Here is a 27,311-nt window from a genome sequence, read left to right on the forward strand (position 1 = left end):
AAGTGACTTTTATATTTCCATTGGACAATACATTATCCCTTAGACAACGATAGAGCTATTTCTTATTGATTATTATTATACCCGCGCTTTTAGATTTAGTATTGACGACGTATATTTGTATGTTTGCATTGATATTATTTTTGTGTATTTTATCAATAAATACTGTTAAAAATAGTACCATCAGACTTCAACGGACTTCTCTATCTTTGCTAGTAAGTGACCCAGTTACGGGGTACGTAACACCACATATGCCCATACCGTAAAAGGGCTGGAAGGGAAAAGAGTTTGTCAAGTGTGTTCAGGAAAGTTTCCTTAATTGTAACGTAGAAGTCCCAGTGAGGGAGAGTGCGATATTAGAGTTCCTTTTAGGGAATGAGACAGGGCCAACAGCAGAAGTTTGTGCAGTGAAACACTTTGCATGTAGTGGCCATAATGCCATTAGTTTCAATGTAGTTATGGGGGGAATAAAATAGATCTGGTCCTCAGGTTGAGATTCTAAATTGGAGAAAGGCCAATTTTGATGGTATCAGAAAGGATCTGGCAAGTGTGGATTGGGAGTAAAAACAAAGTGCACTGCAGATGCTGTGGTCAAATCAAGACGTACAAACAAGCTGGATGAACTCAACAGGTCGGGCAGCATCCGTTGAAAGGAGCAGTCAATGTTTCGGGTCAAAACCGAAGGGCTTCGACCCGAAACGTTGACTGCTCCTTTCAACAGATGCTGCTTGACCTGCTGGGTTCATCCAGCTTTTTTGTACATGGATTAGGAGTGTTGGCTGATAGCTTTGGGCCTGTACTCACTGGAATTCAGAAGAATGGGGAGGGGGATCTCATTGAAACCTATCGATGTTGAAAGGATGTTTCCTATGGTGGGGGAGTCTAAGACCAGAGGTCACAGCCTCAAAATAGAGGGACATCCATTTAGAACTGAGATGAAGAAGAATTTCTTTAGCCATAGAGTGGTGTATCTGTAGAATTTGTTGCCTCAGGTGGCTCTGGTGACCAAGTAATTGGGTATTTTTAAGGCAAAGGTTGGTAGATTCTTGATTAGTCAGGGCATGAAGGGATATGGAGGGAAAGTAGGAAACTGGGGCAGAGAGGCAAATGGATCAGCTGTGATGAAATGATGGAGCTGACTTGATGGGCCAAGTGACCTAAATCTGCACCTATATCTTGTCTTATGGTTTTCTGGCAAAGGTATACTTGGTAAATGTGAGTCCTTATACAGTGAAATATTGAGAGTGCAGAATTTGTATGTTCCTGTCAGAATAAAATGCAAGGAAAGCAGGAACCTTGGTTTCCGAGAGATGTTGAGGCCTGTTTGAGGAAAAGGAGGCACACGGCAGGTATAAGCAGGCAAGAGCCAATAAGGCACTTGAATATAAGTAATACAAGAGAACTCTTAAGAAATAAATCAGGAGCACTAAAAGAAGATATGAGTTTGTTTGAACATATAAGGTGAAGATGAATTTTAAAGGCTTATACAGATATATTAAGAACAAAAGAATAGCAAGGGACAAAATTCTTTCTCTGGAAGATCAGAGTGGTAATCTACACATGGAGCCAAAAGAGATGGGAAAGATCTTAAATGGATTTTTTGCATTTGCATTTACTCAGAACATGGACACAGAGTCTATAGATGTGAGGTAATGCAGCACTGAGTTTTATAGACCCTATACAGATCACAGAGGAGGAGGTGTTTGCTGTCTTAGGGCAAATTAGAGTGGATAAAACCCCAGTGCCTAATAAAATGTTTACTCGGTTCCTGGGAGGCTACTGTAGCAACTGCAGGGGCCCTATCAGAGATATTTAAAACATCCTTAGTCACAGATTAAGGAGAATTACAGGATAGATAATGTTGTTTCATTGTTTAAGAAAGGCTTTAAAATAAGACAGGAAATTATAGGCCAGTGTGCCTGATATCAGTAGTGAGAACGTTTTTGGAAGATATTCTTAGGGAGCAAAGACAGTATATAAGTAATTAGATAGGCAGGGATTGATTAGGGATAGTCAACTTGGCTTTGTGTGTGGTAAGCTGTGTCTAATCAATCTTATAGAGATTTTTGAGGACTTTACCAGGAAAGTTGATGAAGGCAAAGCAGTGGATATTAACATGGTCCAGCATGGAAGGTTGGTCAAGAAGGTTCAGTCACTTGGCATTCAAGATGAGGTAGTAAATTGGATTAGACATTGGCTTCACAGAAGATGCTAGGGAGTGATTGTAGTTGGTTGCCTCTCTGACTGGAGGCCTGTGAATGGTGGTGTGCCACAGTGGTCACTGCTGGGCCCATTGTTGTTTGTCATCTATTTCATTGATATGAATGATAATGTGGTAAACTGGATCAGCAAATTTGCAGATGACACCAAGATTGGGGGAGTAGTGGATAGTAAGGAAGACTATCAAAGCTTGCAGTGAGATCTGGACCAGCTGGAAAAATGGGCTGAAAAGTGGCAGATGGAATTTAACGCAGACATGCATGAGGTGTTGCACTTAGGGAGGATCTTACATGGTGACTGGTAGGGTACTGAGGAGTGCAGTAGAACAAAGGGATCTGGGAATAGAGATCCATAATTCCTTGAAAGTGGTGTTACATGTAGAAAGGGTCATAATGCTTGTGGCATATTGGCCTTTCTAGATCAATGTATTGAGTGCAGGAGTTGGGATGTAATGTTGAAATTTTATAAGACATTGGTGAGGCCTAATTTGGAGTTATATGTGCAGTTTTGGTCATCTACCTACAGGAAAGATGAAAATAAGACTGAAAGTGCACAGAGAAAATTTACAAGGATGTTGCCTGGACTTGAGGACCTGAGTTAAAGGAAGATTGAGGAGATATTTGATAGAGTTATACAAAGTTATGAGGGGCACAGAGAGGGTGAATGCAAGCTTTTTCCATTGAGGTTGGGTGAGATTACAACTAGAGGTCATAGGTTAAGGGTGAAAGATAAAATGTTTAAGGGGAACATGAGGGGGAACTTCTTCACTCAGAGGGTGTTGAAGGTGTGGAACGAGCTGGATGCAGGTTTGGATAGGAGAAATTTGAATAGGTACATGGATTGGAGAGGTATGGAGGGTTACGGTCCAGGTGAAGGTTAATGAGTCTAGACAGATTAATGGTTTAGCACAGGCTAGATGGGCCAAAGGCCCTGTATCTGTAGTGTAGTGTTCTATAACTCTATGATTGTATGAAATCAATTAATATTTAGGTTCTTACATGATGAAAACTCTCGTATTTTTTGTTCTGCAGGAAAATGAATTCTACTGTTGAAGCTAAAACACAGTTTCATTTTTATATTCTGGCATCAATAACCTTTTTTGCCCACAATCTTGGGATAAAACTGTATTGTTAAGACCTGAGCTGAGCTTTAAATGCATACTCTTTTCATTTTCTTTAACGTTGTGTTCACTAATCTGTTGCCAAATACCCTTGTGTATCTTTGTTATCTCCAGATTAGATTTCAGTAAAATGTCCTTTATGATCCATATTGATAAAAACATTATTTAATGAAAGTGCCTTTTTCATTTGGTATTTTAGGTTTACAGATTAAAATTCAGTATAATATGAAAATTAATGTTACCATAATTTACAGACTGCTGAATAATTTCTTTATTTCCTTATACATTGTCCTCCTTACCTGCTTTTTCTGAGATGTACATTACTTCAGTTATTGCGCATTTCTGAAAATGAGAAACATCTTGTTGCACTCCCAGCATTATTCATTACCTGTTTTGACTCTTTATCCAAACTATTTTATAAGCAGTTCTGTGCAACAGAAATACACTGCTAATACCCTTCCTTGGTACAGTAGTGGTGGAGTATTTCACAAACACTTCAATGCAACCTGACCTTGGCTGTGGTTACTCTGCCAATTAAAATCCTAATAAACACTGACTTGCTGTTCGAAAAAAATATATGAAAGGAAACCAAATAAGATTGAAACCCTACAAGATTAGCCATTAAAGATGTCAGATTTCCAACATTATTAAATTCTCCAAGGCTTGAGTAAGTTGAGATACTGCAAAACCAGTCTGAGTACCCTTTGCACTGTTTATCATTTTTAAATCAAATTGTGTGGTGTGCTATCTGATGTTAATAACACCAATCTGTGTAACGTCATGTTGGTGTTTTAAAGCTTGAGCATTAGAAGATTTATCACCCTGGCTATAATATTTTCCATTAAGAACTTTTAAAAATCTGCAAGAAAAATTTAACATTACAGTTTTAAGAAGGATCAAATTTATTCTATTTCTAGAATCCTACGTGTGTAATTCTAAATACTAAGTATTTGAAAAAAGTCTAGAAAACATGAGAACTTGGCAAATATCTGTCTTAATCATGGACTTCATATTGTTGGAAAACAATAAAACTTCAGATAAAATTACAGGCTTGCTAACTGCAGTGGCAGTATGGAGCTGGAATAGAAGACTGATTAAATCCCACAAAAGTTCAAACTTGTGTTACCTGGAAGCAATCCCCTCTGAGTCAGAAGGTTAAAGCCATTTTGTAGATTTGCTCAGAATTTGGTAAAGGGGACAGGTTTTCATTGAAATGTATTCTGGCCAATTTTACTCTCCAAAGAGACCATAGAATCATACAAATTTGAAGACAGAATGAGCCCACTGTGGTGAAAAATTAAGCTGCTTAGGTTATTCTAACTTCTTGGCTTTCAGTACTTTATCTTGAATGTTACTGTTCTTCTACTGTTCAACCTCGAACTGTTTAAATGTGATAAGGCCTCTGAATCTGCTTTCTGATAAAATAAGCTAAAAGATCAGAATTAGCCATTCAGCATATTGAGTCTGCTCAGCTATTCAATCGTGGTTGATTTATTGTTTAACCTCTTTCCCACCTTCACCCTGTAGCCCATAACCCCCTTACCAAACAAGAACCTATCAATCTCTGCCTGAAATACACCAACTGACTGGACCTTCACAGCCCTCTGTGGCAATGAATTACATAGATTCAGCACCCTCTGTTTGAAGAAATTCCTTCTCAACTCAGTTTTAAAGAGATATCTATTTATTCTGAGCTTTGCCCTCTATTCTAGACTCTCACTAATGGAAAAACCCTTTCCATGTCTGCTCAATCTAGGCCTTTCAATATCTGATATATTTCAATGAGATTTTCCCTTATTCTGAACTCCATTACATACAGGCCAAGAGACATCAAAAGCTCCTCATATGTTAGGCTTTCATTCCTGGGATCATTCTTGTGAAGCTTCTATGGACCCTGGCCAAGGCCAGTGTATCATGCCGTGGATATGGAGCCCAAAATTACTCACACTATTCCAAATGGGATCTGATTAATACCTTATAAAGCCTCAGTAGTACATCCTTGCTTTTACAGTATAGTCCAGTCCTCTGGAAGTTAATGCTAAATTTTCACTTGCCTTCTTTTCTACTGACTTAACCTGCAAGTTGAACTTGAAAGACTGTCGAGTATCTTTGCACCTCTGATTTCTGAGTTCTCTCCCCATTTAGAAAATAATGTACACCTTTGATTCTTTCTACAAAAGTGCTTTACCCCACATTTTCCAACTGCTACTTCTTTGCCTTCTTTCCCAAACTGTCCCAAGTCCCACTGTCCAAGACTCCCTGCCTCTGTGACACTAGCTGGTCCTCCACCTATCTTGATACCATCTGAAAACTTTTACACAATGCCATTACTTCCTTCATCCAGATCATTAACCAAAAAGACTTCCATTATTCTTTGGTTTAAACAAAAAACTTGATTACCTCATACTCTTCTATCAATTAACTTAAAACTTTGTTTCTGAATTAACATTCTTTGTGAAAGAAAAAGTATTTCCTGTTAACTCTGTTGGGGTCACTCATAATCATCTACAACTCAGTTAAAGTTTCTCCAAATCTCCCTTTTGGAAAAGATCAACTTAAACAGTGTCTCAACATTATAAAAATTCTTCAACCCTGGCAACTTGTAACTAATTTTTCCAACTTTCAAAACCGACTATCTAGCTGTTCACTTGTTTGGTATTTGTGAGATTCTGCTCAATGCAGAAATTACTTTTTCCTACAGAAAAGTTGCTGCAACTTGAAAGAGATCCATTGATACTGCCATGCTTTCAAATACTCTAAGTAGCAGCTAGAAAAATATCTATTTGTTTGTACATTTTTTTTGTATGGATACTGGGGGAGTAACTTAACTTTTGGAAAATTATCTGATATGAGTGAACGAAATCCCATAAAATTTCTGATTCCAAATGATGCCAACTATAAATGCTGCACTGTACATCATTATCAGTGATTTGCATTCTCAGATCACTGATCCTAGAACTGCAGATATGCCTGCAGAAGGTACAGACATTTCCTAGATCAGGAGATGTTGAAAGTGGAATTTTGCTTTTCTTTCCATCTTTCCCTTAAGTTTCCATGTACCGTTTTGCCTCAAACAAGGATACTGCCTCATGGAGGATGTGGAGACATTGAGGCTGATTGATCAATTGTTCATCCAAGCTTGTTTTCTTGAACCTATATTTTCACTGACTGAATCGAGAGTTTCAGAATTTTTTTAAATTCTACCACCATTTTGCTAATCGTGCCCTACATATGTAATGATATTAGGTTTGCTAACCGCAAACTTTCAAACTCAATCAAAGTCCTTAAGCCCTATCAGATATGAATAACAACAAGTACTATCACTAAAGCGGATTATACTGTATTTACCCATCTTCAAAGACTGGTTTACTTCCCTATTTATACCCACTATTTGAGCAGTGGGTCTCCTCTCCCAACCAAGGAGAAGATACTTCCAGCTAACAAAATAATTTAAAACATAGTTCCTTTATTTTCAGTGATGCACATTTAAATCCAAACAAAATTTTTTGAACACATTTAAAACTCTGAGTATTTCTATCTTAAACATTTTCAAATTGTAAATCATTTCTAAAACACAAAGGATTTCCAAACCACAGATACAATTCCTATAAACTAAAAAGACATACCAATGATGCAGATGAATGAAGCATATGTCCCAGAAATTGAAGCCAGAGAAATGGATTCTAGTTCACCCAGTGTTTTTTCCATAACTTCTTGATGTTCTTTACCTCATTCCTAATAAGCCTTAACTGCTCTCAACATTCATACAGTTTCTTCTACTTGAGTGACGTCACACTCATTCAGATACCCTTTTTTACATAAATGGTCTAAAAGTCTCTTGGAGGCATAGATCTCAGCCAATGCTGTAAAGCTAACTTCCTTGAGTGGATAAAACTCCTAATTATAACAAAAACTGTAAACTATTTGATACGCTAAATGATATTATTCATCAGGTCTGCAAGCTTCTTTGAACTAAGCAACTTAGTTAGCTTGTCTATTTTGAAGCAAGCCACATTAAATGACCTATTGTCTTATACTGCACTTCTGAGCATTAATAAACCAAGTGTGGTGAGCTACATCCTACTTCTCACAGGCAGAGCATCTGTTAACCAGCTCTATTGATAATAGTCTTAAATTCAAACTAATTGTTGCTTGTCATTCACATTTTAAAAACTGAAGACTGACTCCCATTGACGACCAAAAAATAAACAAAGCAATATTCGTTGGAAATCAACTGTTTCATCTTACAAGGAGCAGTAGCTGTGCTTAGAGTGAGCTTAACAAAACATGACACCACTGGTCCAGGACACTAAAATAATGGTTCTGGAATAAATTCTGGAAAGATGGCATGATAAGGGGCAACCTGTTGTGTATAGCTCTGATGAGAATCATCAAATATTTCCATTTAGGACTGATACAGCTGAAATCCATAGTCACAGCCGTTGGTACTTCAGTAAGCGACTTTGTTTTAAGACATTTTAAAAAACCTATCAATACTCAAAATCAACGGAACCCAAACTGCAGACTGAGGTTGAGTGTGCAATTTCTCTTTAAGAAAAAGGAAGCAAGGGAAGCGTGCTGGACTGCAAGTAAAATTAATATGCAGAGGTTTTAGACTCCAAATCCTGACTATCCTTCTGGTGAATGTAGTGTCTGGAAAATAAAACTGAAGACCTCAGAGCAAGATTGATGTACCATGAGGACATCAGGGACTGCCATGTACTTTGCTTCATGGAAACATGGCTAACACCCACCATTTCGGATGCAGTGCTGGGAATCAATGGTTTCACCATTCACCATAAAGACAGGACTGTTTTTAAAGGTAAAGTGGTGGAGACTGCTTTTTAACTCATTATTAATTCATCATGGTGCATAGTCGTGGCAGTTCTGTCACAGTTCTGCTCACCTGACCTGGCACTGGAGGAGCTAACCTCCATAATCAATAGGCAGGAGACAGCACACCCTGATGTCTTTCCTATCATTAAGAGGGATTACAACCAGGTCAGTATGAAGAAGTCTCTGAACAACTACCAACAATATATCACCTGTGGAATCAGAGGACCCACCATCTGGCTGTGCTACTACTCCCACCATGTAGGCCAAGACTAAAATCCACAGCACCAGGGCTGATGACAAAGAAGGCATCGTCGAGGGAGGCTGAGGAGCATTTGCAGAACTGCTTTGAGTCAGTGGACTGAATAATATTCAGGGATTCATCTTTAAGTGAGAATAAATATGCCACAGTTGTCACTGACTTTATCAAAAGCTGTGTGGATGAGTGTGTGCCTTCAAGAACATACCAGACATACCCAAATCAAAAGCCGTGGATGAACCCGGAGATTCATAGTCTGCTGAGGGCTACGTCTGTGGCATTCAAGATCAGTGATCTAGAACTATACAAGAAGTCCACGTATAACCTATAGAAGGCTATCTTAAGTGAAAAAACAATTTCAAATGAGGCAGTGTTAGATGCATGTCAGCTCTGGCAGGTTTGCAGATCAATACTTCATATAAAGTGAAACCTAACATCATGAATGACAGTGATGATTCAGTCTCAGCTAAGCTCAATTCCTTTTATGCACACTTTGAAAGAGAGAATAAAGCCTCATCTATACAAATCCCTGCAGCAACCATGACCTTGTGATCTCTGTCTCAGAGGCTGACATCAGAACATCTTTCAAGAGGGTGAACTCTTGCAGGGCATCAGGCATAAGGTCCCTGGTAGGGTTCAGAAAACTGTGCCAATCAACTAGCGGGAGTGTTCAAGGACATATTCAATTTCTCACTGCTGCAGTCAGAAATTCCAAACTGCTTCAAAACGGCGATAGTCATACCAGTATCCAAGAAGAACAGAGTGAGCTGCCTCAATGACTGTCGCCCAGTGGCACTCACATCTACTGTGATGAAATGCTTTTACAGATTTGTCATGGCGAGAATCAACTTCTGCCTAAGCAAGAATCTGGACCTGCTCCAATTTCTCTATTGCTACAATAGGGCTACGGCTGATGCAATCTTATTGGCTCTCCACTTGGCTTTAGATCACCTGGACAATAGTAAAAGCAGATTTCATCAGGCTGCTGTTAATTGACTACAGTTCGTATTCAGTACAATCATACCTTCAATTTTAATCAAAAAGCTACAAAACTTGGGCCTCTGTACTATTCTCTGCAACTGGATCCTTGACTTCCTCATTGGGAGACCGCAGTCTGTGCGGATTGGGAATAACCTCTCCTCCTTGCTGACAATCAACATCGGTGTATTTCAAGGATGTGTACTTAGCCACTGCTCTGCTTTACTCTACACTCACAACTGTGTGGCGAGCTCAAACACCATCTCCAAGTTTGCCAACAACACAACTATTGTTGGCAGAATTTCAGAGTGTGATGAGGAGGCTTACTGGGCTGAGAGAGATTAGCTGGTTCAGTTGTGTTGCAGCAATGATCTTGAACTCAGCGTCAGTAAAACCGAAGAATTAATTGCAGAATTCAGGAAGGGGAAGTTTTGGGAACATACACCAGTCCTCATCAAGGGTCAGAAGTGGAAAGGGTGAATAATTTCAAGTTCCTGGTTCTCAACATCTCTGAGGATCTCTCCTGGGCTGACTGTACTGATGCACTTACCAGAAAGGTATGACATTAAGAGTTTGAGGAAACTTGGTGTGTCACCAAAGTCACTTGCAAATTTCTACAGGTGTACTGTGGAGAGCATTCTAACTGCATCACCATCTGGTACGGAGAAACCACTGCACAGAATTGGAAAAAAAGCTGCAGCTTCATCAAGGACACTAGCCTCCCCAGAATTCAGGAAACCTTCAAAAGGTGATGCCTCAAGAAAGAAGGGATCCAAAATTAGGGACCACCATCACCCAGGACATGTACTGCTGATGCAAATAAGCAAATTTCATGGCATATGCTGGTGATATTAAACCCGATTTCTGATTCTGATTCATATTGCAATTGTAAACCAACACTACTCTTTGAATGTAAAACCTTTGTGACCTACTGACGATACTGCAAGAGTCAGGAGAGGCATGGTTAGCAATACTCCCAGAAGGTCCTACGTACCTAGTGGGAGGCCAATAGTCATGCTGAAGCTAATGTCAGTAATATCAGAATGATTCTTGAGCAGAATTTCACTACACTGGCCATTATGTGTGGATGCTAGATTCTCATCTTCCTAAAGAAACCCTCAATTCATAAACAAGCTTTCAGCTCACTGATAACCAGTGATAACATTTAGCCATTGTTAATTAATAGTTGGCACTGAATTAATTGTTTTGATTAAGGACCATCGAAATGGCCCAGAAGAGTACAATGCATGAGCTAATTTTTTGAGCTCTATGTATCATATATACATATGAAGAATTTTAAGTTAATAATAGCTGATATTGGGGGGGGGAAGGTGTATGGTTTTGGGGAAACTTTGTAGGGATGGTACTGTGGACTGCTGACCTTGTAATGTACAGAAACAGGCCCTTTGGTCCATTTCAACCATCAAGTACCTATTTATCCAAATCTTGTTTACCAGTATTATATCTGTAGATTACTATGACTCAATGATTCAAGTGCTCATTCAAATGCTTCTTAGACACTATGAGAAAACCAGACTCCATTGTTTTCTTAGGCAATGCTTTCCAGGCTTCAAACACCTTCTTGGTTTAAAAACTTTTTTCCTCTTCTCCCCTCTGAACCTCTTGTTTGTCACCTTAAATCAATGCTCTCTGTTTTTAGATTTTTCCAAGATGGGAAAAAGCTCCTCACTATCCACCAAATCTGTGTAGCTCATAATTTTGAGTACTTTTGCCAGATCCTCCCTCCACCTCCTCTGCTCCAAAGAAAACCTGGCCTCATTTCCTTGGTAGGCTTTCCTCATAACTTAAAAAAAAGTCATCCAGGCAACTCCTGGTAAATCTTTTCTGCATCATATTCAGTACACCTAGCCAGTCCTTTCTATAGTGGAGCATCCAGAACAACATACACTATTCCACTTATGGTCTAATCAATGCTTTTAAAGTTATTCCAAGGCTCCTTGGATATGTATTTTATGTCCCAGTTAATGAAGACAAACATCCTATGTGCCATCACCACCTCATCTACCTAAGCTGCCATCTTCAAGAATCTTTGGAGTTATACATCAAGATCCTTCTGTTCCTCATACTCAATACTTATTTATTCTATATGTCCTAAACTAAATAAGTCCCCTCCACCAGAATGCATCTGATACCCCCCTGGTCTCCTTGGCTGCGTAAGTCTAGGGAAGACAACCTCCAGCCCTGCCAAACTCGTGAGATTGAGGCGCACTCAATCCCACCCCAACCCCAGTTTGTGTGGATGCTGTGGAATTCGCTACCCTGTTACAAATTAATGCCACAAAATGACGGACAGTACACTGCAATTGATTAAAGGAATGATATTTATGAATCTTAATTCAAGGGTTAATAAAGAACAACAAAAAGAAAAGTGCCGATTCTGATTAAACAGTCAAATCTGAACAAGTTGGAGTTCATCTTGAACTTCTCTGTCAATCACGCACTGGGCCCTCAGGCAATGTGAAAGCTCACATCACTTTCCAAATGTCACTCGCAACCCATCTTGAACCAATGGGTCTCTCACCAGATTGTATGCTATGACCGGTTCTCCCCAGCGTCTTCTCTCTTCATCTCCTCTCACAAAGCTCCTAGCCCCACCTTAGTGTCCCTCACCAAAGAAACCTCCGTTTAATCCTACCATCCTAACCAGATGGCACACATTTCTTCTCTCTCTTATCTTCAACAATAATGCAAACAAGCTTGAAAACAGAATAGACTGCTCTTACAGAGCTACCAAAATGAAATACATACAGCATAACAGTAAAAATATGAACCAGGGAATTACACTTTCCTCCCACCAAAATAATCATGTCCTCATGATTTTGAAATAATTTTGTCATCTTGCCATTAAAAACACCGTTTTCAAAGGAATTTCGTGATGTCAGAACCTCCAATCGATTTGTAAATGGTAGTGACATATCTCACCAGGGGGATAGTCGCAAACCTCTGTTACCTTGGTGCTACATAGGCCAGCTTATCTGGGGGTCTCCTGATTCTTTGAGACCTCCATATCTCATCATCTATGTCTTCAGTTTCATACATTCTTTGGGATACTTCTGGTCTACATGGTGAGGCCTCCCCATGTCTCTTACTCGTGCCTTCTGGCAACCCAGGTCCCTCTGCCACTTGGCTGAGCTCAGCTTCATTCCCAGTTACTTTAGAGCCCAGCCCCCTTCATGGTCCAGCTGCAAGCCTGCCTGTCCACAGGTAGCCCCCAATTTCATCTGCCTTAGCGTGAGAAGGGTTGGGAATCTCTTCCTAATTTAGTGGTGAGTTAGCAAAAAGCAGCATATACCACACCCCCATTTCCTCATCCTCCAAATCCGTATCTCATTCAGGAGCGCGGCTGGTCTAATCTTTCCTGCTGCTGATCCTAAAGTTTCTTCATGTTGCCACAGAGTCCTCTTACAAGGTGTAGGGTCCAGGTCGGGCTCTGGGTCAACAAGCACCTCTTGTCCCAGAGGCAGAAGGTGATTCTGATAAAGAACTTGACAGGCCCATTCCCATCCTTGGGTTTCACCCAGAAAACCTGGTATATTTGGCATCTAACTTTCCACTTCATAGGGCATAGCCGTCCAGCAGTCAGCCAACTTGTGCTTTCCCAGTAGCCTCAAATTCTTTATGAGGACCCGGTCTCCAGGCAGGAGTTGGGAGAACCTAACTTTCTGATCATACCTCCTCTTATTTCTTTGATTCTGTTTGGCAGCAAAGTTTCAGCCATTTTCAGCTCCCTTCTCACATCAGACACATATGTAACATTTAAGTCTTCTCTTTATCAGCTTCACTCATAGGTATCTGGTAATAGCCACTTCTCAAGTCCAGCACCCTGAACCACGTTGCATCATTCAGGCAGGCTAGTGCATCCTTGATTCTCGGAACTGTATGTCTGTTCAGAATCTGATAAGTCTACACACATCCGTACCTTCCCATTCTTTTTCCTGGCCACTACTATTGGAGACGTATAAGGGCTTCTGGACTCAGTGATGATCTCAGTTTCCTTCAACTTCCGCAGATGCTGCTGAACGTCCTCCACCTCTGCAGACGCCAGTCACCCGCAACCTTTCTGTCACCTGGATGGTGTGGCGGGTGCTCTTGGAACAACCCACATCAAACTCACCAGCAGAAGAGACATCTTCCAGCTTCAGCATTTACTCTATCAACCTCTTCTTCCAACCTCCAGGTACCGGGAGGCCCCGAAGCTGAATGACTCTGCAGTCATCTTTCATCTTTTTGGAGAGAATTTCTCCCCGGCTTGTCTCACAGGGACTCTAGACATTACCATCACCAGGAAGAGGTGCACCATTGGCGTCCCCCTCCTGAGGGTGACCTCCCGCTCCAAAGTGTTCCTGACACTCACTATTATCTTGTTCACCTGTACAACCAAGGGCTTCTGCAGTTTGGGCCCCTGCAGGTAAACATGACTCCTTTCGTGGTTTTCTGGAGCATCCACCAAGAGGGCTTCGGCCTTAGGCATTCCTGGAAATTTGGGGTTTCCAGTCACTCTCGCTACTTCCCCAGGCCGTAACGTGATTGACTTTGACTGAGTGAACCAGACAGGCCCTTGTTTATGCTCATCATCCTGCCCAGTGCGACTACGCATTTCCTCAAAAGCAGCTCAGAACACAGGGTGAATGGGCATTGTTTTCAGAAAGCTCTCTCCAACTTGCTCCTTGTAGGCTCCTACTAGCCTCCTCTCACAAGAGGAGTATTCATCCCCACAAAAATTGAAGATTTGTCCTTCTCAACTGGGTCCAGACAAAAGATCATTAATGTAACAAGGACCTCAGCTACTCCCACATCCACCTCCAAAAACTTCAGCTTCAATGACAAGTAACCATTGTACGGATAATAATCCGTACTAAGACCCCAGATCTCCAGCACAATGACAATTGCGCTAAATACTGGTTGTAAAATGAACGGTACAGCAGAGTAACCTGAGAGCTGGTGTCAAGTATGGCTCTAGCATAACTACCCTCAATCCATAGCGATACACTGGAGCTTGGCACTACTAAGCCTTCAGGAATAGGGTGTTCCTGGATATATTGCTGGGAATGTGTTCCCTCCGAAATGCCAGGCTGTTCCCTCACTGGGTCTCTCTGCTTAGATACCCAGGGGCTCACTCTCTGGGGGGTTTCCCATTGATCACACTCCCTCTTTACTGTCTTGGACTTTGGACTGTCCCTCTTTACCGTAGTTATAACAGACAATACTGGCCGCTAGCAGCCCTCTGCATAATTCATCTCCTTAGGGGGTCCACCTCCCTATCAGCTCTATCATACTGGGGGGCCACACTTGCTGATAACAACTGGGACATCTCAGTCCTAAACTCTGCCACGAGGTCCTTCACCACTCCCTGGGGTAGGTTTTCAGTGGTCACCTCAGCCAAGGGGACCACTACCGAGGAATGTACCCTGCAGACGGAGGCCTCCCATGCCTCCATTGTATTTTCCTCCTCGCTTACTTCTTTGATCAGCTCAACAAACGGAGGGGAGGAGGTCGCATCTTATGAGATATTCGGAGACCCCAAGCAATCAGGTCCAGCGAATGGGCGCCGTTCACCACCTTGTCCATTCTTAATGTATTCACCTCAGCCGTTTGAATGTCCCCTCAATGACGCAAGCAATTTAGCTGCCTCTCTAGCCAAAAAATGTACGTAGAAAACTTCTTCTGAAACAAGTTCTGAAACCCCATCAGAAGCTCCGATTGGCTTCCCATCACGCCAAACTCCTTTTCTAGTGCTTGCATGTAGGCCACAGAGAAAGCAAAGGGGTTCTCTGTCTTTATGGATCTCACTACGTCCCCAGCCAGCCCCTTCAAACTTTTAACCAATTGCTGTCTTTTTTTCATCATCAGTGCACTGCCACTCATCCAGCAACTGAGAGGTCTGCTCTGCCCAAGTCTCATACACATCATTCACACTTACCAGGATTAAATTACATTTCCATTGCTGCGCCCAACTTTCCAGTTGATCAGTATCATTTTCATAACAAAGACTACCTTTCCTATCATCAGTGACATGCTAATTTTCAAGTCATTTGCAAACTTTCCATTTGTACCACCTTCATTCTTATCTAAGTCATATATAAAACAAACAGCAAGGCTCCGTACACCAATACCGTGGTACACCATTGACCGTAGTCTTCCAATCACTGAAGTAACCCTCCATCTCATGTTACATGTCACCTTTGGATCCAATTTGCCATGGGCTCTAACTTTGTGGATCATCTTCCATTTGGGTGCTTGTCACAAGGGTGATCATGTTGGATGTGTACACAATGGAGTTTAGAAAACTGAGAGGTAATTTTATTGAAAGGTTTAAGGTTTGTAGGCTGGACAGGATAATTTCTGTGAGAATGTTTCCCCACATGAGAGAGTCTAGCATCAAAGAGAATAGTCTCAAAAACAAGGGTCATCCATTTTAAGACTGAGTTGAGGAAGAAACGCTTCTTTTCATAAGGCCATCTTTGGGATTCCTTTCTCCGGAAAACTGTGGAGTCTGCACAAATGGGAAAAGAATATCGTTTTAAGGAAGGTTAGCCCAGTGATGATCATTGTAAGAGGTGGAGGAAGGCTTAAGGAACAGAATAGCTTATGCTTGTTTCTTTTTTATGGCCTTGTTCTAGGAACGCAGTGATATCTCACCTGATACTTAATGGTGAGATGTCACAAAGGACTGAGAGCCTTTGTTCTAGTATGCTGTTAATTATTTCCATTTCAACTAGACACTTCCCTTTTCCTCCCCGTATTTCCCCTATTTTTAATTCTGTGATGTAGGAACATTGTTTGGAAAACAGACATGATAAAGAGGGGAACTCATCAGTTAGATCAAGCTATAAATCTGCCTAGAACCAGCTGCGTGGCAGGAATCTAGTTACAAAACTTAAGCTGGATGCCATTTCAACTCCTCTTCCCATTCTCACACCAACCTGTCCTTCCTCAGCTTTCTCCACTGCTAGGGTAACACAGCGGAGGAACTAGAATAACAACACTTCATATTCTACCTGAGTAGTCTATAACCCAATTATCTGGATGTCGTATTTTCCAATTTCTAGTAACCCTTACCTTTTGTGATTATTTTTCCCTCACCCTTTTCAAACCACCTATGTCCCACCCATTTTAGAACTCTCCCATATTCCCCTCCAGCCCCGATCATACACTTTCATTGCTCCCTTCTCCACCTGCCCTTCATCTTTACCCTAATGGCTCCCATTGTCATATTCCTTGCTCATCAGTTTACAGTTCTGACAGCCTTTGTGTCTCCCTTCCCTCCTCCACCTGGCTCCATATGCCTTTTTTTCCTTTATCTGCATTCACCCATCAAAGATCTGCATGTCTGTCTCACCTGGCTCCATTTGCTTGTTGTATTTCATTTCCCCTCTGCCTACTTATCACCTAATGGACCCTGACTCATCCCATCCCACCCCCTCTTGTCTTCATACTGGCTGTTTTCCCTCTCCACTGCCAAGTCTCAATGCAGCCCCTCAACCAAAAATATTGACAGTTCCTTTCCCCACAAATGCTGCTCAACCTGCTGAGGTCCTCCCAGCAATTAGTTTTATGCTGAGTTCCACTTTGTTCCTAAATGGTAAGTACAGTTTTTAGCTACAAAGCTTATAGAAATCAACATTTTTTGCATATTTGTTTTGTGCAAGAGCACAAAAAAATTCATTTGACTCTCAACCTAAACAGCAGTAGCCTTTCTCTGTATTACAGGCATTAGTTTTTAGAAAAGTCATAAAAATGTTTACATTTATCTTTCTAGGTTTTCCAAGGAAGTAACATCTATGAAAGTTATAATGATAGTTTAATTTTCAGGAATTAAATTATAAATTAAATTGCATTGAAGAATGGGAACCTTAACAAAGATACTGAAGAGCAAATTTTATTTCAGGTTAATGCTTCTTCACAGAAGATTCCATCAAACTGTTATTGAAGGATACAACATAGGCACTTGCTTTTCATTTGAATGCTTACTTTTTAATGACTTTACTGGAGATACATTTCAAATCTGGCACCATGATAGCAATGGATGTGGACCCTGGACCTGCAGAACAACAACCTCTTCAACAAAGTGGTTCTTGAAGCTCTCTGGAGAAATGATTAACTATTACCTTAAATGTGTTTATCAGCAAGACTGTTCCAAAGCGTTAACTATCCAAACATAGACACTGAAAATGATTAAGGGCTTTGTGTTCCTGTTTCATAATCTGCTGTTTACATTTCTACTACTTACTCAAGCCTCTTACACACTGGATTGTACACCAAGAAAAACTGTGAATTATGAAGGTAAGAACAGTTTATTGTCTAAGAAATTATACTTAATTCTTCCAAATCCTCTTCACCCAAACACTAATGGTACTTTGTAGTTATGTGAATTGATCTGTTTTTTATCATTTCCCATGATCTGGATGAGAATTTAAGACAACAAACATATGTCAATGTGGGAGTGGGATGTTGAATTAAAGTGTCAGGCAACCAGAAACTCAAGGTCATTTCTGTGGGCTGAGCATAATTTTGCAAAGCATTCATCCTCCTATTATGTTGAGGCCCAAAGCAAGCATGGGAGACAATACTTTATCTGGTCACATTGCAGCCTTTGGACTCAATGTTAAATTCTCCAACTTCAGATAAATTCACCCTTTCTTTCAGTCTGTATCAAAATTAGCCATTGGTGTGAGTTATGCATTTTGATTTTCAAATTAGCTTCTCTTTCTCTCCATACGTACATCCTGGCCTACTAGGGATGTCCCATAGCTCTTCTCTTAGCAATACATAGCACAGACAAAAAAGCATTATCTGCTTCTAACTGCTGCAATAACCTGTTTTGGTCTCATCCCTTCCTCGTTTATCTGAAATGAAAACTAACTTGTTTTTGCTCTTTCTCAGTTCTGACAAAGACCCTTAGATGTGAAACATTAATGCTTTCCCCTTTCCATAGATGTTGGCTGACCTGCTGATTGTATTTTCTGTTTCTATCTCAAATTTCAAATATCTGTGATTTTTAAAAGTCATAAACTTCAATATCTGCTTTAATTCCCTAAATATGTGTATATCTCTCCTATATCGGATATACTTCAGTTTTGTCATCCACCGTCAAACAAGTTCACACACTGCTTGTTCATGAAATTATAGTTAGTTCATGCAATACTTATGTACTTCTACTTTGAAATCTAACAAAATATCTGGGTACAGAATAACAGAGAAGCAAATACATTTCATATACATAGAAATGTTCTAGAAGAATAATCTTGTAGACAGCAGAAACTAGTAGTTAATCAAACACCCAATAGATCATTTATGAGAAGCATAATTATTTTAGAAAATGCCCACTGTTCTGATACTTAAAATGTAGAAAGCAAATAATTTGCAGTTAATGACAGCATGAATATTCACATGGTAGTGTAACTTTATTATCCTTCAAGCAATCTTAATTATGAACATAATTACTTTAGATTGCACATAATCTGTGTATTGGCAGGTATACAGATTATATCTGATTGCATATCTAACTTAAGAATGTCCCCAATATTATCATTTAATATTTTTGGCAAAGATATATGTTTTTACCTTTTGTAGATGCAAACTTGAAAACATTTGCTGAACAAGGAATCTCCAATTATTCAACACTGCTGTTGAGTGAAGAACATGGCCTCCTGTTAGTAGGAGCTAGAGATGCCATTTTTGCCCTCAACATTGAAAACGTTTCAGACTGTATTTCACAAGTAAGGATATCAAGAAAAATCTTTTGTGGTTCACACCTGTTGGTTTGAGTACCAAAATGGTAAAACTACAGAATCAGTGCTTGTCGAACTGGGTATGATGCAAAGTTAATTATTTCTGGTGATTCTTATAATTATTCCCTTTTATCGCTGTTTGCGTCTTAAATTTCTCTGTGCTTCTTGCTCATAAGGATAAGTGGAATTCCTGCTCGTAAGAACTTTGAGGGCATCACCTTGTTTGCCTGTAAAATTATCGTGCAACTGAACCATATGGACCTTTAGTTCCTTGTGTTCAGTCATTTTAACTGGGAATCTGGAGGTATTGGAGAGGAAAATAACCTAGTACCCACTACTCTTCCTGAAAGTCAATGCATAAGTGCCAGTGAAGGATAAGCTATGAGAATACTCATGGCTGAAAAGTTTATTGATAAACTTCGAATTAATAAAAAGGGAGTTGAGAGTGAGAATGAAGGATATTTGAGGCCCATAGAATTAATGTGAACTTCCAAGGATTTGTGAAGGCACTCTTTTTTAAAAATTCAGTACCATGAATGGCTGGTTTTTATAAGTTCATTTGAAAGCATAGTTGCTCATTTTGGGACGGCATTTGCAGAATTATTGCTCTTTTACATTTTAGGTTATGATGGTAAACATGGTAGTACTGTACAGAATTGTTGTGCCAGAAGGGCCTGTTCCATGCTGTATCTATGAATAAAATATATTTTTTAAAATGTGCTGAAATATCTGAAGGACTAAGAATGATTGATGTTTCAGAGATAACTTAATTCAAACATACTAACACCAAATTTTTAGTGTTTAGTCTTATACTTCGAGATAGTATAAAGATTATTACTTCCTCATGTTGTGAGATGGATGTAAGAAATAAAATTCTAATTCTAATTTTAGTTCTGCTCTATACCAAAATAACACCTGCTTCATCTTATATTCTTAGTTTATTCAATGACTTCTTGACCCAAATAAAACTTAGTCCAGTCCAATAAAAAAGGCTTATATTGAAACTCACTGCCTGTTTATCATATCTTTTATTATAAAAGTATTCTCTAGTGTTATTTAAGTGAAAGGAAAAAGGCAAATTTCAAAGAAATTAATAATTTAATTTTAATCATTTGATTTAAGAATAGTGCACATTTTCCTATGAACTCAGGTTTAGTGTTTAACAAAAATTTTATTGATGTTCACTAAGTGTAGCTGTGATGTGAATAGGAGATGTAATGAAAGAAAGTGCCTTAGTATTATGAAACATAGCAACAATATATTTGGGTAGGAGAGACATCTGTTTACAACCCTGCTCAAATGAAGTGTCCTGCTGCTAACAGGATAATTGACCTTGGACACTAACTCTTTAAAATAGTTTTGTTTATGATTTGTGCAGTGGTGAAAAGTGTAGGAACGGGGATGTAGTGGAAGAATTTAAATCTGTGTGTTGTGAAGTGTAGCCATTGTGGAAGAATAAATACACCCATTGACTGTTTTAATTTATAATAAATATTTAAAGTGAATAACAATACAACTTCCAAAATTTTACTACACGATTATATTCCAGACATCATGTACCATGGGATTAGCATGCGTTTGTACAGCTGGCTAGGACGAGTCTTTCCGACAGAGGGCAGGAAGTTGCTGTTGTGTTATGTCTTTGTTTTGGAAACTCTTTTTTGACTTTGGCAGAGTTTCTGTACCCAAGGTCAAGGAGTTACTTTTAACTGTAATTTCATGTTGGGAACTGAGATTTAACTAATGGGGACCAAGTAATTTCTTTCAGATTTAATTTAGTAGAAGGAACCTTACTTTTATGGAAAAGAGAGAGAGAGAGAGAGAGAGAGACAAGTTATTGTTATAATAATGTGCTACGGCTAATTATTTTAAATGCTTTGGTTATATTTGAAACTGCTAAAGCAATATTTTCATGAAAACTATTTTGATACAGTTGTCAAAATTAATGTAAATTAGGAAAGAGCAGAGACTTCAAAGAAGAGCAGATAAAATTTAGGAGCGAGAAAACTGATAGGTAAGGATAATAAACGTGGATGGGTACATCGGCCTGGGATATTACAGTATAGTTATTGAGGAAAGTGGGTAGGGGAGTTACATTTTTGGTTAGTGAGAATATGACAGTAGTAGCACTTGAAGAGGATATGCATGGATATTTATCCAATGATGCCATATGAGTAGAACTTAGAAGTAAAAGGGGGGTAATCAATTTGTTGATATTGTACTATAGACCCCCCCCCCCCAATATGTGGATTATGTGGACTTTCTGGTGTAGTCTGTTTTGACATGTACTTTTGTGATATCATTCTGGAGGAACATTGTCTCATTTTTTAACTGCATTGCATTTGTGGTTTCTAAATGACAATAAACTGAATCTGAATAGTCAGTAGGAATTAGAGAAGCAAATATGTAAGGAGAATATGTACAAATAATAGAACTTTAAGAATAGGTAGATAATTCTAACTTCTCTAATATTACCTGAGACAGCCATAGTGCTAAGGGATTGGATGGAGTAGGGTTTGCTCCATCCTTGTTCTTTTCTCCAGTCAATGCAAAGAAACATACTGCATTCTCAATATTACCTTGAAAATTAATTATCTATCCACAAATATATTTTGAAAGGGAAACATGGTTTGGCTACTGTAATTATGTTGTTTTCTCAATCACCTATCTGACAGAATTTCCATAATGCAACAGTAGCAACGTAAGCAGCAGAAATAGAAACAGAAATGGACAATGTGTCTTATTAATCCTGTCCACCATTTAGTAAAATCATGAATGACCCAGTTCTTAGAGTCCACTTTCTTGTATAGTCCTCCAATTCCTTTTGGTTGCTGGTCAGGCAACATACGGAGAAAAATGGGAGTCACTCTTTGTTCTGGATGTACAACTGTTCCTCATCACTGAGTGATTTTATTGATGCATCTATTCAAAAATGCAACAAAGAAGAGGCGTGCAGCTGTATACAGGAAAAGCATTTTGGAGATTACAGTGGCTTGGATATCTAATTTTAAAAGCAGGTTGACACCTGGGTTGACAGTCTCCCTAGCAGTAGTAATTCCATGATTCTGATTTCCATTTATCAGACTTTGTCTTGATTATATGTTTCTCATTTCTTTGAATGCTCTTATGTAACCCTTTATCTTTGGCTAACATTATACCTGACATGTAATTGTAATGTCTGTTCTCATAATAGAGCATTCTTTCACAAATGTTTGTGTTTGTTTTTTTTTAACTGCCTTTTATAAGTGCCCTTTGTCAGTAAAATCTAGCCCTAGGGATGGTTAATGATATTTATTTGGACTGCTGAATACATCCTGTTCCCTCTTTTTTTAAACTATTTAAGGCCTTCCAACCTTGTCTGAATAATGACTGTACATCCTTAAAATTGCGCAGTTTTAAATCTCCCAACCATTTTTCTAGGAGATGTGGCCTGTTTCGGAACAGAAACAGAAAGAATGCATGTACAAAGGAAAATCGCAAGAGGTACATTACACAATTGTTAAATACTCAGTTCTAAAAATCACAGTTATTGATAATAAAATAAAGCACGGCTGAGAATCAGACAACTGACAAAGGCAGGTTCTTTGAATTGTGTTTAGGTTAATTAAGGATGCTTTTTAAACATATTAGAGTTCATAATAATAAAATTTCCACAATCTAATAATTTCCATCAGTTCTGGCTTTATGACAGAAACAGAGCATGTGACCTTTCCTACGTTTATTCATCTGGATCAAAATAATGGAAATTTCTTTTGAAAATAGATGTTTCTATCTATGCTCATCTAAGGTATGACTTTAAGCTGCCTTACAGTAATTGGGTTTCAAGTGTGAAATCAGATGAAGATTTTCAGTTGTCTTTTGCTCTGGCCACCATATTAAAAACTGAAGTGGGAATAGGCTACTTATTCTTAAATATTTCTATGTGGATTTTTGCCTCTCATTTTATAAATGCTTATGATGGTGAGTCCAGCCTACTCTTCTTTTTCCTGCTCATTCCAGGGTTATTGACATTAAGGGTGATATCTCCAGTTTTTTCCTCCACTGAGACTGAACAGGGTTATTGTTCATATTTGGTTGCAGCTTCTTTTCTAAATTTTTGCTTCCTTTATCGTCCTCAACAAGAAAAATGGCAAACTCTAATAATTTTCTTTAAGATCAATTGGAAGTTGTTCAGAACATCCAAACTATTATTTCATTCTTATTAGATGCACTGAATATGATTTGATTCCAACAATACCTGAAACATTATTAAGTCTTTCCTCCCTCTATGTTACAACTGATTTACTTGAGCTATTACTCCCTGGTTGTAATATCTCATCAAATGTGGTAACATTGAAAGAATTGCACTGCAGTGTTTCATTCAAATCATTGACTGTATCATTTCCAATTAAAGTAAGTTTTTTTTGTGTAACAGGTTTATTTAAAATATTTTTCCATCTGTATCTAAATTGAGTTTTTCCTGAATTTTTTTTGAAGTTATTATGTACCTTTAATTTATGTGCTACAGCTTTTATTATTTACTTTACTGTTTTTGTGTAATTGCATAATTAGCCCAGAAAGAGAGAAGTTAACCCAACCAGTCAATACACAAACAAGGGAAAATCTGCAGATGCTGGACATCTGAGCAACCTACACAAAATGCTGGAGGAATTCAGCAGGCCGGGCAATATCTATTGGAAAAAGTACAGTTTATGTATCAAGCCGAAACCCTTCAGCGGGACTGGAGAAAAAAAAACTGAGGAGTAGATTTATGGGGGGAGGGGAGAGAGAACCACCAGATGATAGATGAAACCTGGAAGCGGAGAGATGAAGTAAAGAGCTGGGCAGTTAATTGCTGAAAGAGATAGAAGGCCATGGAAGAAAGAATAAGGGCGAAGGAGCACCAGAGGGAGGTGATGGGTGGAGAAGGAGATAAGTTGAGAGAGGGAAAAAGGGATGGGAAATGCCTGGCCTGCTGAATTCCTCCAGCATTTTGTGTGTGTTGCCCAACCAATCAATTATTTATAGTTTCTTCCAACATCTTTACTCCTTCTCCATCTACCTCCATGAGAACATTATCCATTCCTTTCTCATTCAAACTTAAGCAATTTGTCATTATGAATTAGCAATAAAATTGAATTTATCATTTATACTTTGAAAGAGTCCAGTATATATCTCAGAGAGAGGACCTATTTATACGTCCAACCTGATATTCATCTGCTTCATGGCATAATGTAAGTCAGAATGATAGCTTTTCATTATTTTAATATAGGAGTGGCAATGCGTATTTCAGCTTCTGGAACCTGTTTTGTTGCAAAATACCATGTCATTTGTAGGAAAAATAATGTATAATTTTTATTCTGGAGATATCCTTCCCTTTTGTAATGAACTAAAAAATTTAAAAGATATTTTCTCAATTATGCAGTTTTTATTTAATGGTGATATGTTTGAGGGATAAAAATTGGAACCCAAATCAATCTCACATAGGAACTCCAACAAAAGTAAAATTCCTTACTCTTGTTTTTTGTAGTATATGCTATATGATTTAAAGATAGATAAGTATATGGAATTGATCTGTTTGAATTGACTTTGGAAATTCACTGTCTTCAGCATTTATACATATTTTTGCATTACAGACCGATTGCCGTAACTATATACGCATTCTCCACTGGTTAAATGAATCTAGAATGTATGTATGTGGAACAAATGCATTTCAACCAACATGTAATAATTTGGTAAGTACTCATACAGATATATGTTTTACATATCCAAAAGTGGGATAATAAAATTATTTACAGTAGGCTGAGTCTAAAAATGGGTACCTTAAGTTTGGTGTACATTAGTAGGCTACGATTACAAATAACAGAATTCTAAGATAAAGCAGTAAGCAGCATGTTGCAGATACTTACTTGACTAAACAATATTAAGTTCAAGTTGAACTTCAGTTTATTGTCATTCAACTGCCAAATGAAACAATGTTCCTCTGGACCAAGGTGCACAACCCTGCACATATAACTCACACACATAGCACATAAAGTAATATTACCACTAGTAAATTAACAAATTATAAGGTGTACTTACGACACAAGCTAAAAAGTAAAAAGTATAACGCTACTGGTACTTCATACATGATTAGACCTGGGTGGTGGCAGGGAGTTCATTAATCTTACGGCCTGGGGGAAGAAGCTGTTTCCATTCCTAACAGTTCTCGTCCTAATGCTACGGCACCTCCTGCCCAACAGGAGAGTTTCAAAGATATTATTGCACAGATGGGAGGGATCACTAAGGGCATTATGCATGCAGCACTCCTGATAAATATCACAAATGGGTGGAAGAGGGATCCTGATGATCCTCTCAGCAGTGCTCGTAATCCTTTGTAGGGACTTGCTATCAGAGGCCTTTCAATTCCCATACCAGACAGTGATGCAGCTGGTCAGGACACTCTCAATGATACTCCTGTAAAATATGATTAAAAAGTGAGGGTGGGGGTGAGTCTCCTTAGGGAGTAGAGACGCTGCTGTGCTTTCTTGACCAAAGAGGTGGTATTGAGAGACCAGGTGAGATTGTCCATTAAGTGCACTCTCAGAAACTTGGTGCTCCTAGCTCTCTCCACAGAGAAGCTATGCATGACCAGTGAAGAGTGGTCATCCTGCACCTTCTTAAAGTCCATAATCACCTCTTATATCTTGTCCATGTTGTGACTCAAGTTGTTGTGCTGGAGGAAGAAATAAAACAGAATTAATATTAAAATTGATGCCAGTTCTGATGCCAACCTGAAAGACAAACATTTTTTTAATGTTTTAATTGTGATGACCTTCTGAGGAAATGCAATTCCCCATGCTTACCTTGGACTTCATCAGTACTATCAGAGACCAAACTCATCCAAAATATGCTTAGTTCTCCAATAAAAAAAAGATCACAATGAGCATTGAGTGTTGTACACTAAATTGGAAGAAGAACAAATGAATTTCAGCTTTACATGGAAGAAATGTGTGGATCTCTGAAGTTTGGGAAAAAAAAGGAGTCAGAGGACCAAGGCTGCATAGAAAGTTGCCATGAGGATTAAGAATTGGTGGAGATAGAAGATTGAACTGGAGTGTCACAGATGTCCAATAATAGTTTGTTCAGTTACTGAAAGGAAAGGAGAGAGTAAGGTTATCTGATGCTGGATCACATTGTAGACAGTGGAAATGATGAGGAGTGACCTGCTGAACATGCAGACATGCAGGATGGAAGCTGAAGATAAGGGGAACTTTATCTTGATCTTGATGGAAGGAGCAGTTTCATGTTCCTGGGCATCAACATTTCAGAGGATCTACCCAGGGCCCAACATATCAAGAAGGAACTTCATCAGCTTGAATTCGTTAAGAGTTTGAGGAAATTTGATACGTTATCAGATGTACAGATGTACCATGGAGAGCATTCTGACTGGTTCCATCAACACCTGGTATAGAGGCTCCAATATGCAGGATTGAAAGAAGCTGCAGAGGATTGTTGACTCAGCCAGCTCCATCACAGGCACAACCCTCCCTGCCATTGAGACATCTTCAAGAGGCAGCGCCTTTAGAAGATCATATCCATCATTAAGGACCCTCCCCATTGGAGATATGTTCTCTTATTACTATATTGGGGTGGAGATACAGGAGCCTGAAGACCCACATTCGACATTTCAGGAACAGATCCTTCCCTTCCACCATCAAATTTCTGAATGATCCATGAATTCTTGAACACTACTTCATTATTACTCTACTGCTCCAGCTATAAATTATAATAATTTTGATGTCTTGCATTGTAATACTAACACCAAACAACAAATTGCACAACATACGTCAGCAATAATAAACCTGATTCAGAAATCAGGTGTAGAAGTCAAGGAAAGAGAAGAGACAGAGCTGAATACTGCGAAAATGAAAGTAGAATGGAAATGAACTGCAAGATGCTGAAATTTTCTTTCTCTATGAGAGCAAGAAGCAGTACAAAACAGAGTAATTTCTGTATTCTGTACCTATATTTCTACATGCATCAAAGGGCTGCTGTTTTCCAGCTGCAGAGATCCAGATACAAACCTGACCTTCAACACTATCTGTCTGAAGTTTCAATTTTTTTTATTGATTCATTTAAGGGATGTGGGCATTGCCAGCTAAGCCAACATTTATTGCCCATCCCTAGTTGC

The 27,311-nt window shown here is 39.0% G+C and overlaps 1 protein-coding gene across 4 annotated transcripts in view; it reads left to right on the top strand.

Annotated features, from left to right (window-relative positions):
* The window catches only part of si:ch211-129c21.1 (uncharacterized protein LOC563087 homolog), a 75,346-nt gene that overhangs the window by 8,574 nt on the left and 39,461 nt on the right, over positions 1 to 27,311 (top strand). For 3 of the 4 annotated variants that reach the window (XM_059991280.1, XM_059991277.1, XM_059991278.1), the window contains exons 2-5: positions 17,317 to 17,711; positions 19,002 to 19,147; positions 22,580 to 22,642; positions 24,775 to 24,873. In XM_059991280.1, the coding sequence (XP_059847263.1) occupies positions 17,600 to 17,711; positions 19,002 to 19,147; positions 22,580 to 22,642; positions 24,775 to 24,873 (420 nt within the window). In that variant the 5' untranslated portion in view covers positions 17,317 to 17,599. Of the gene's footprint in view, positions 1 to 13,437; positions 13,837 to 17,316; positions 17,712 to 19,001; positions 19,148 to 22,579; positions 22,643 to 24,774; positions 24,874 to 27,311 lie in introns of all 4 variants that reach the window. The other variant, XM_059991279.1, reaches the window with a different exon arrangement.

Source organism: Hypanus sabinus, chromosome 16 (genome assembly GCF_030144855.1).
Source record: "Hypanus sabinus isolate sHypSab1 chromosome 16, sHypSab1.hap1, whole genome shotgun sequence".
Classification (NCBI taxonomy): Eukaryota; Metazoa; Chordata; class Chondrichthyes; order Myliobatiformes; family Dasyatidae; genus Hypanus; species Hypanus sabinus.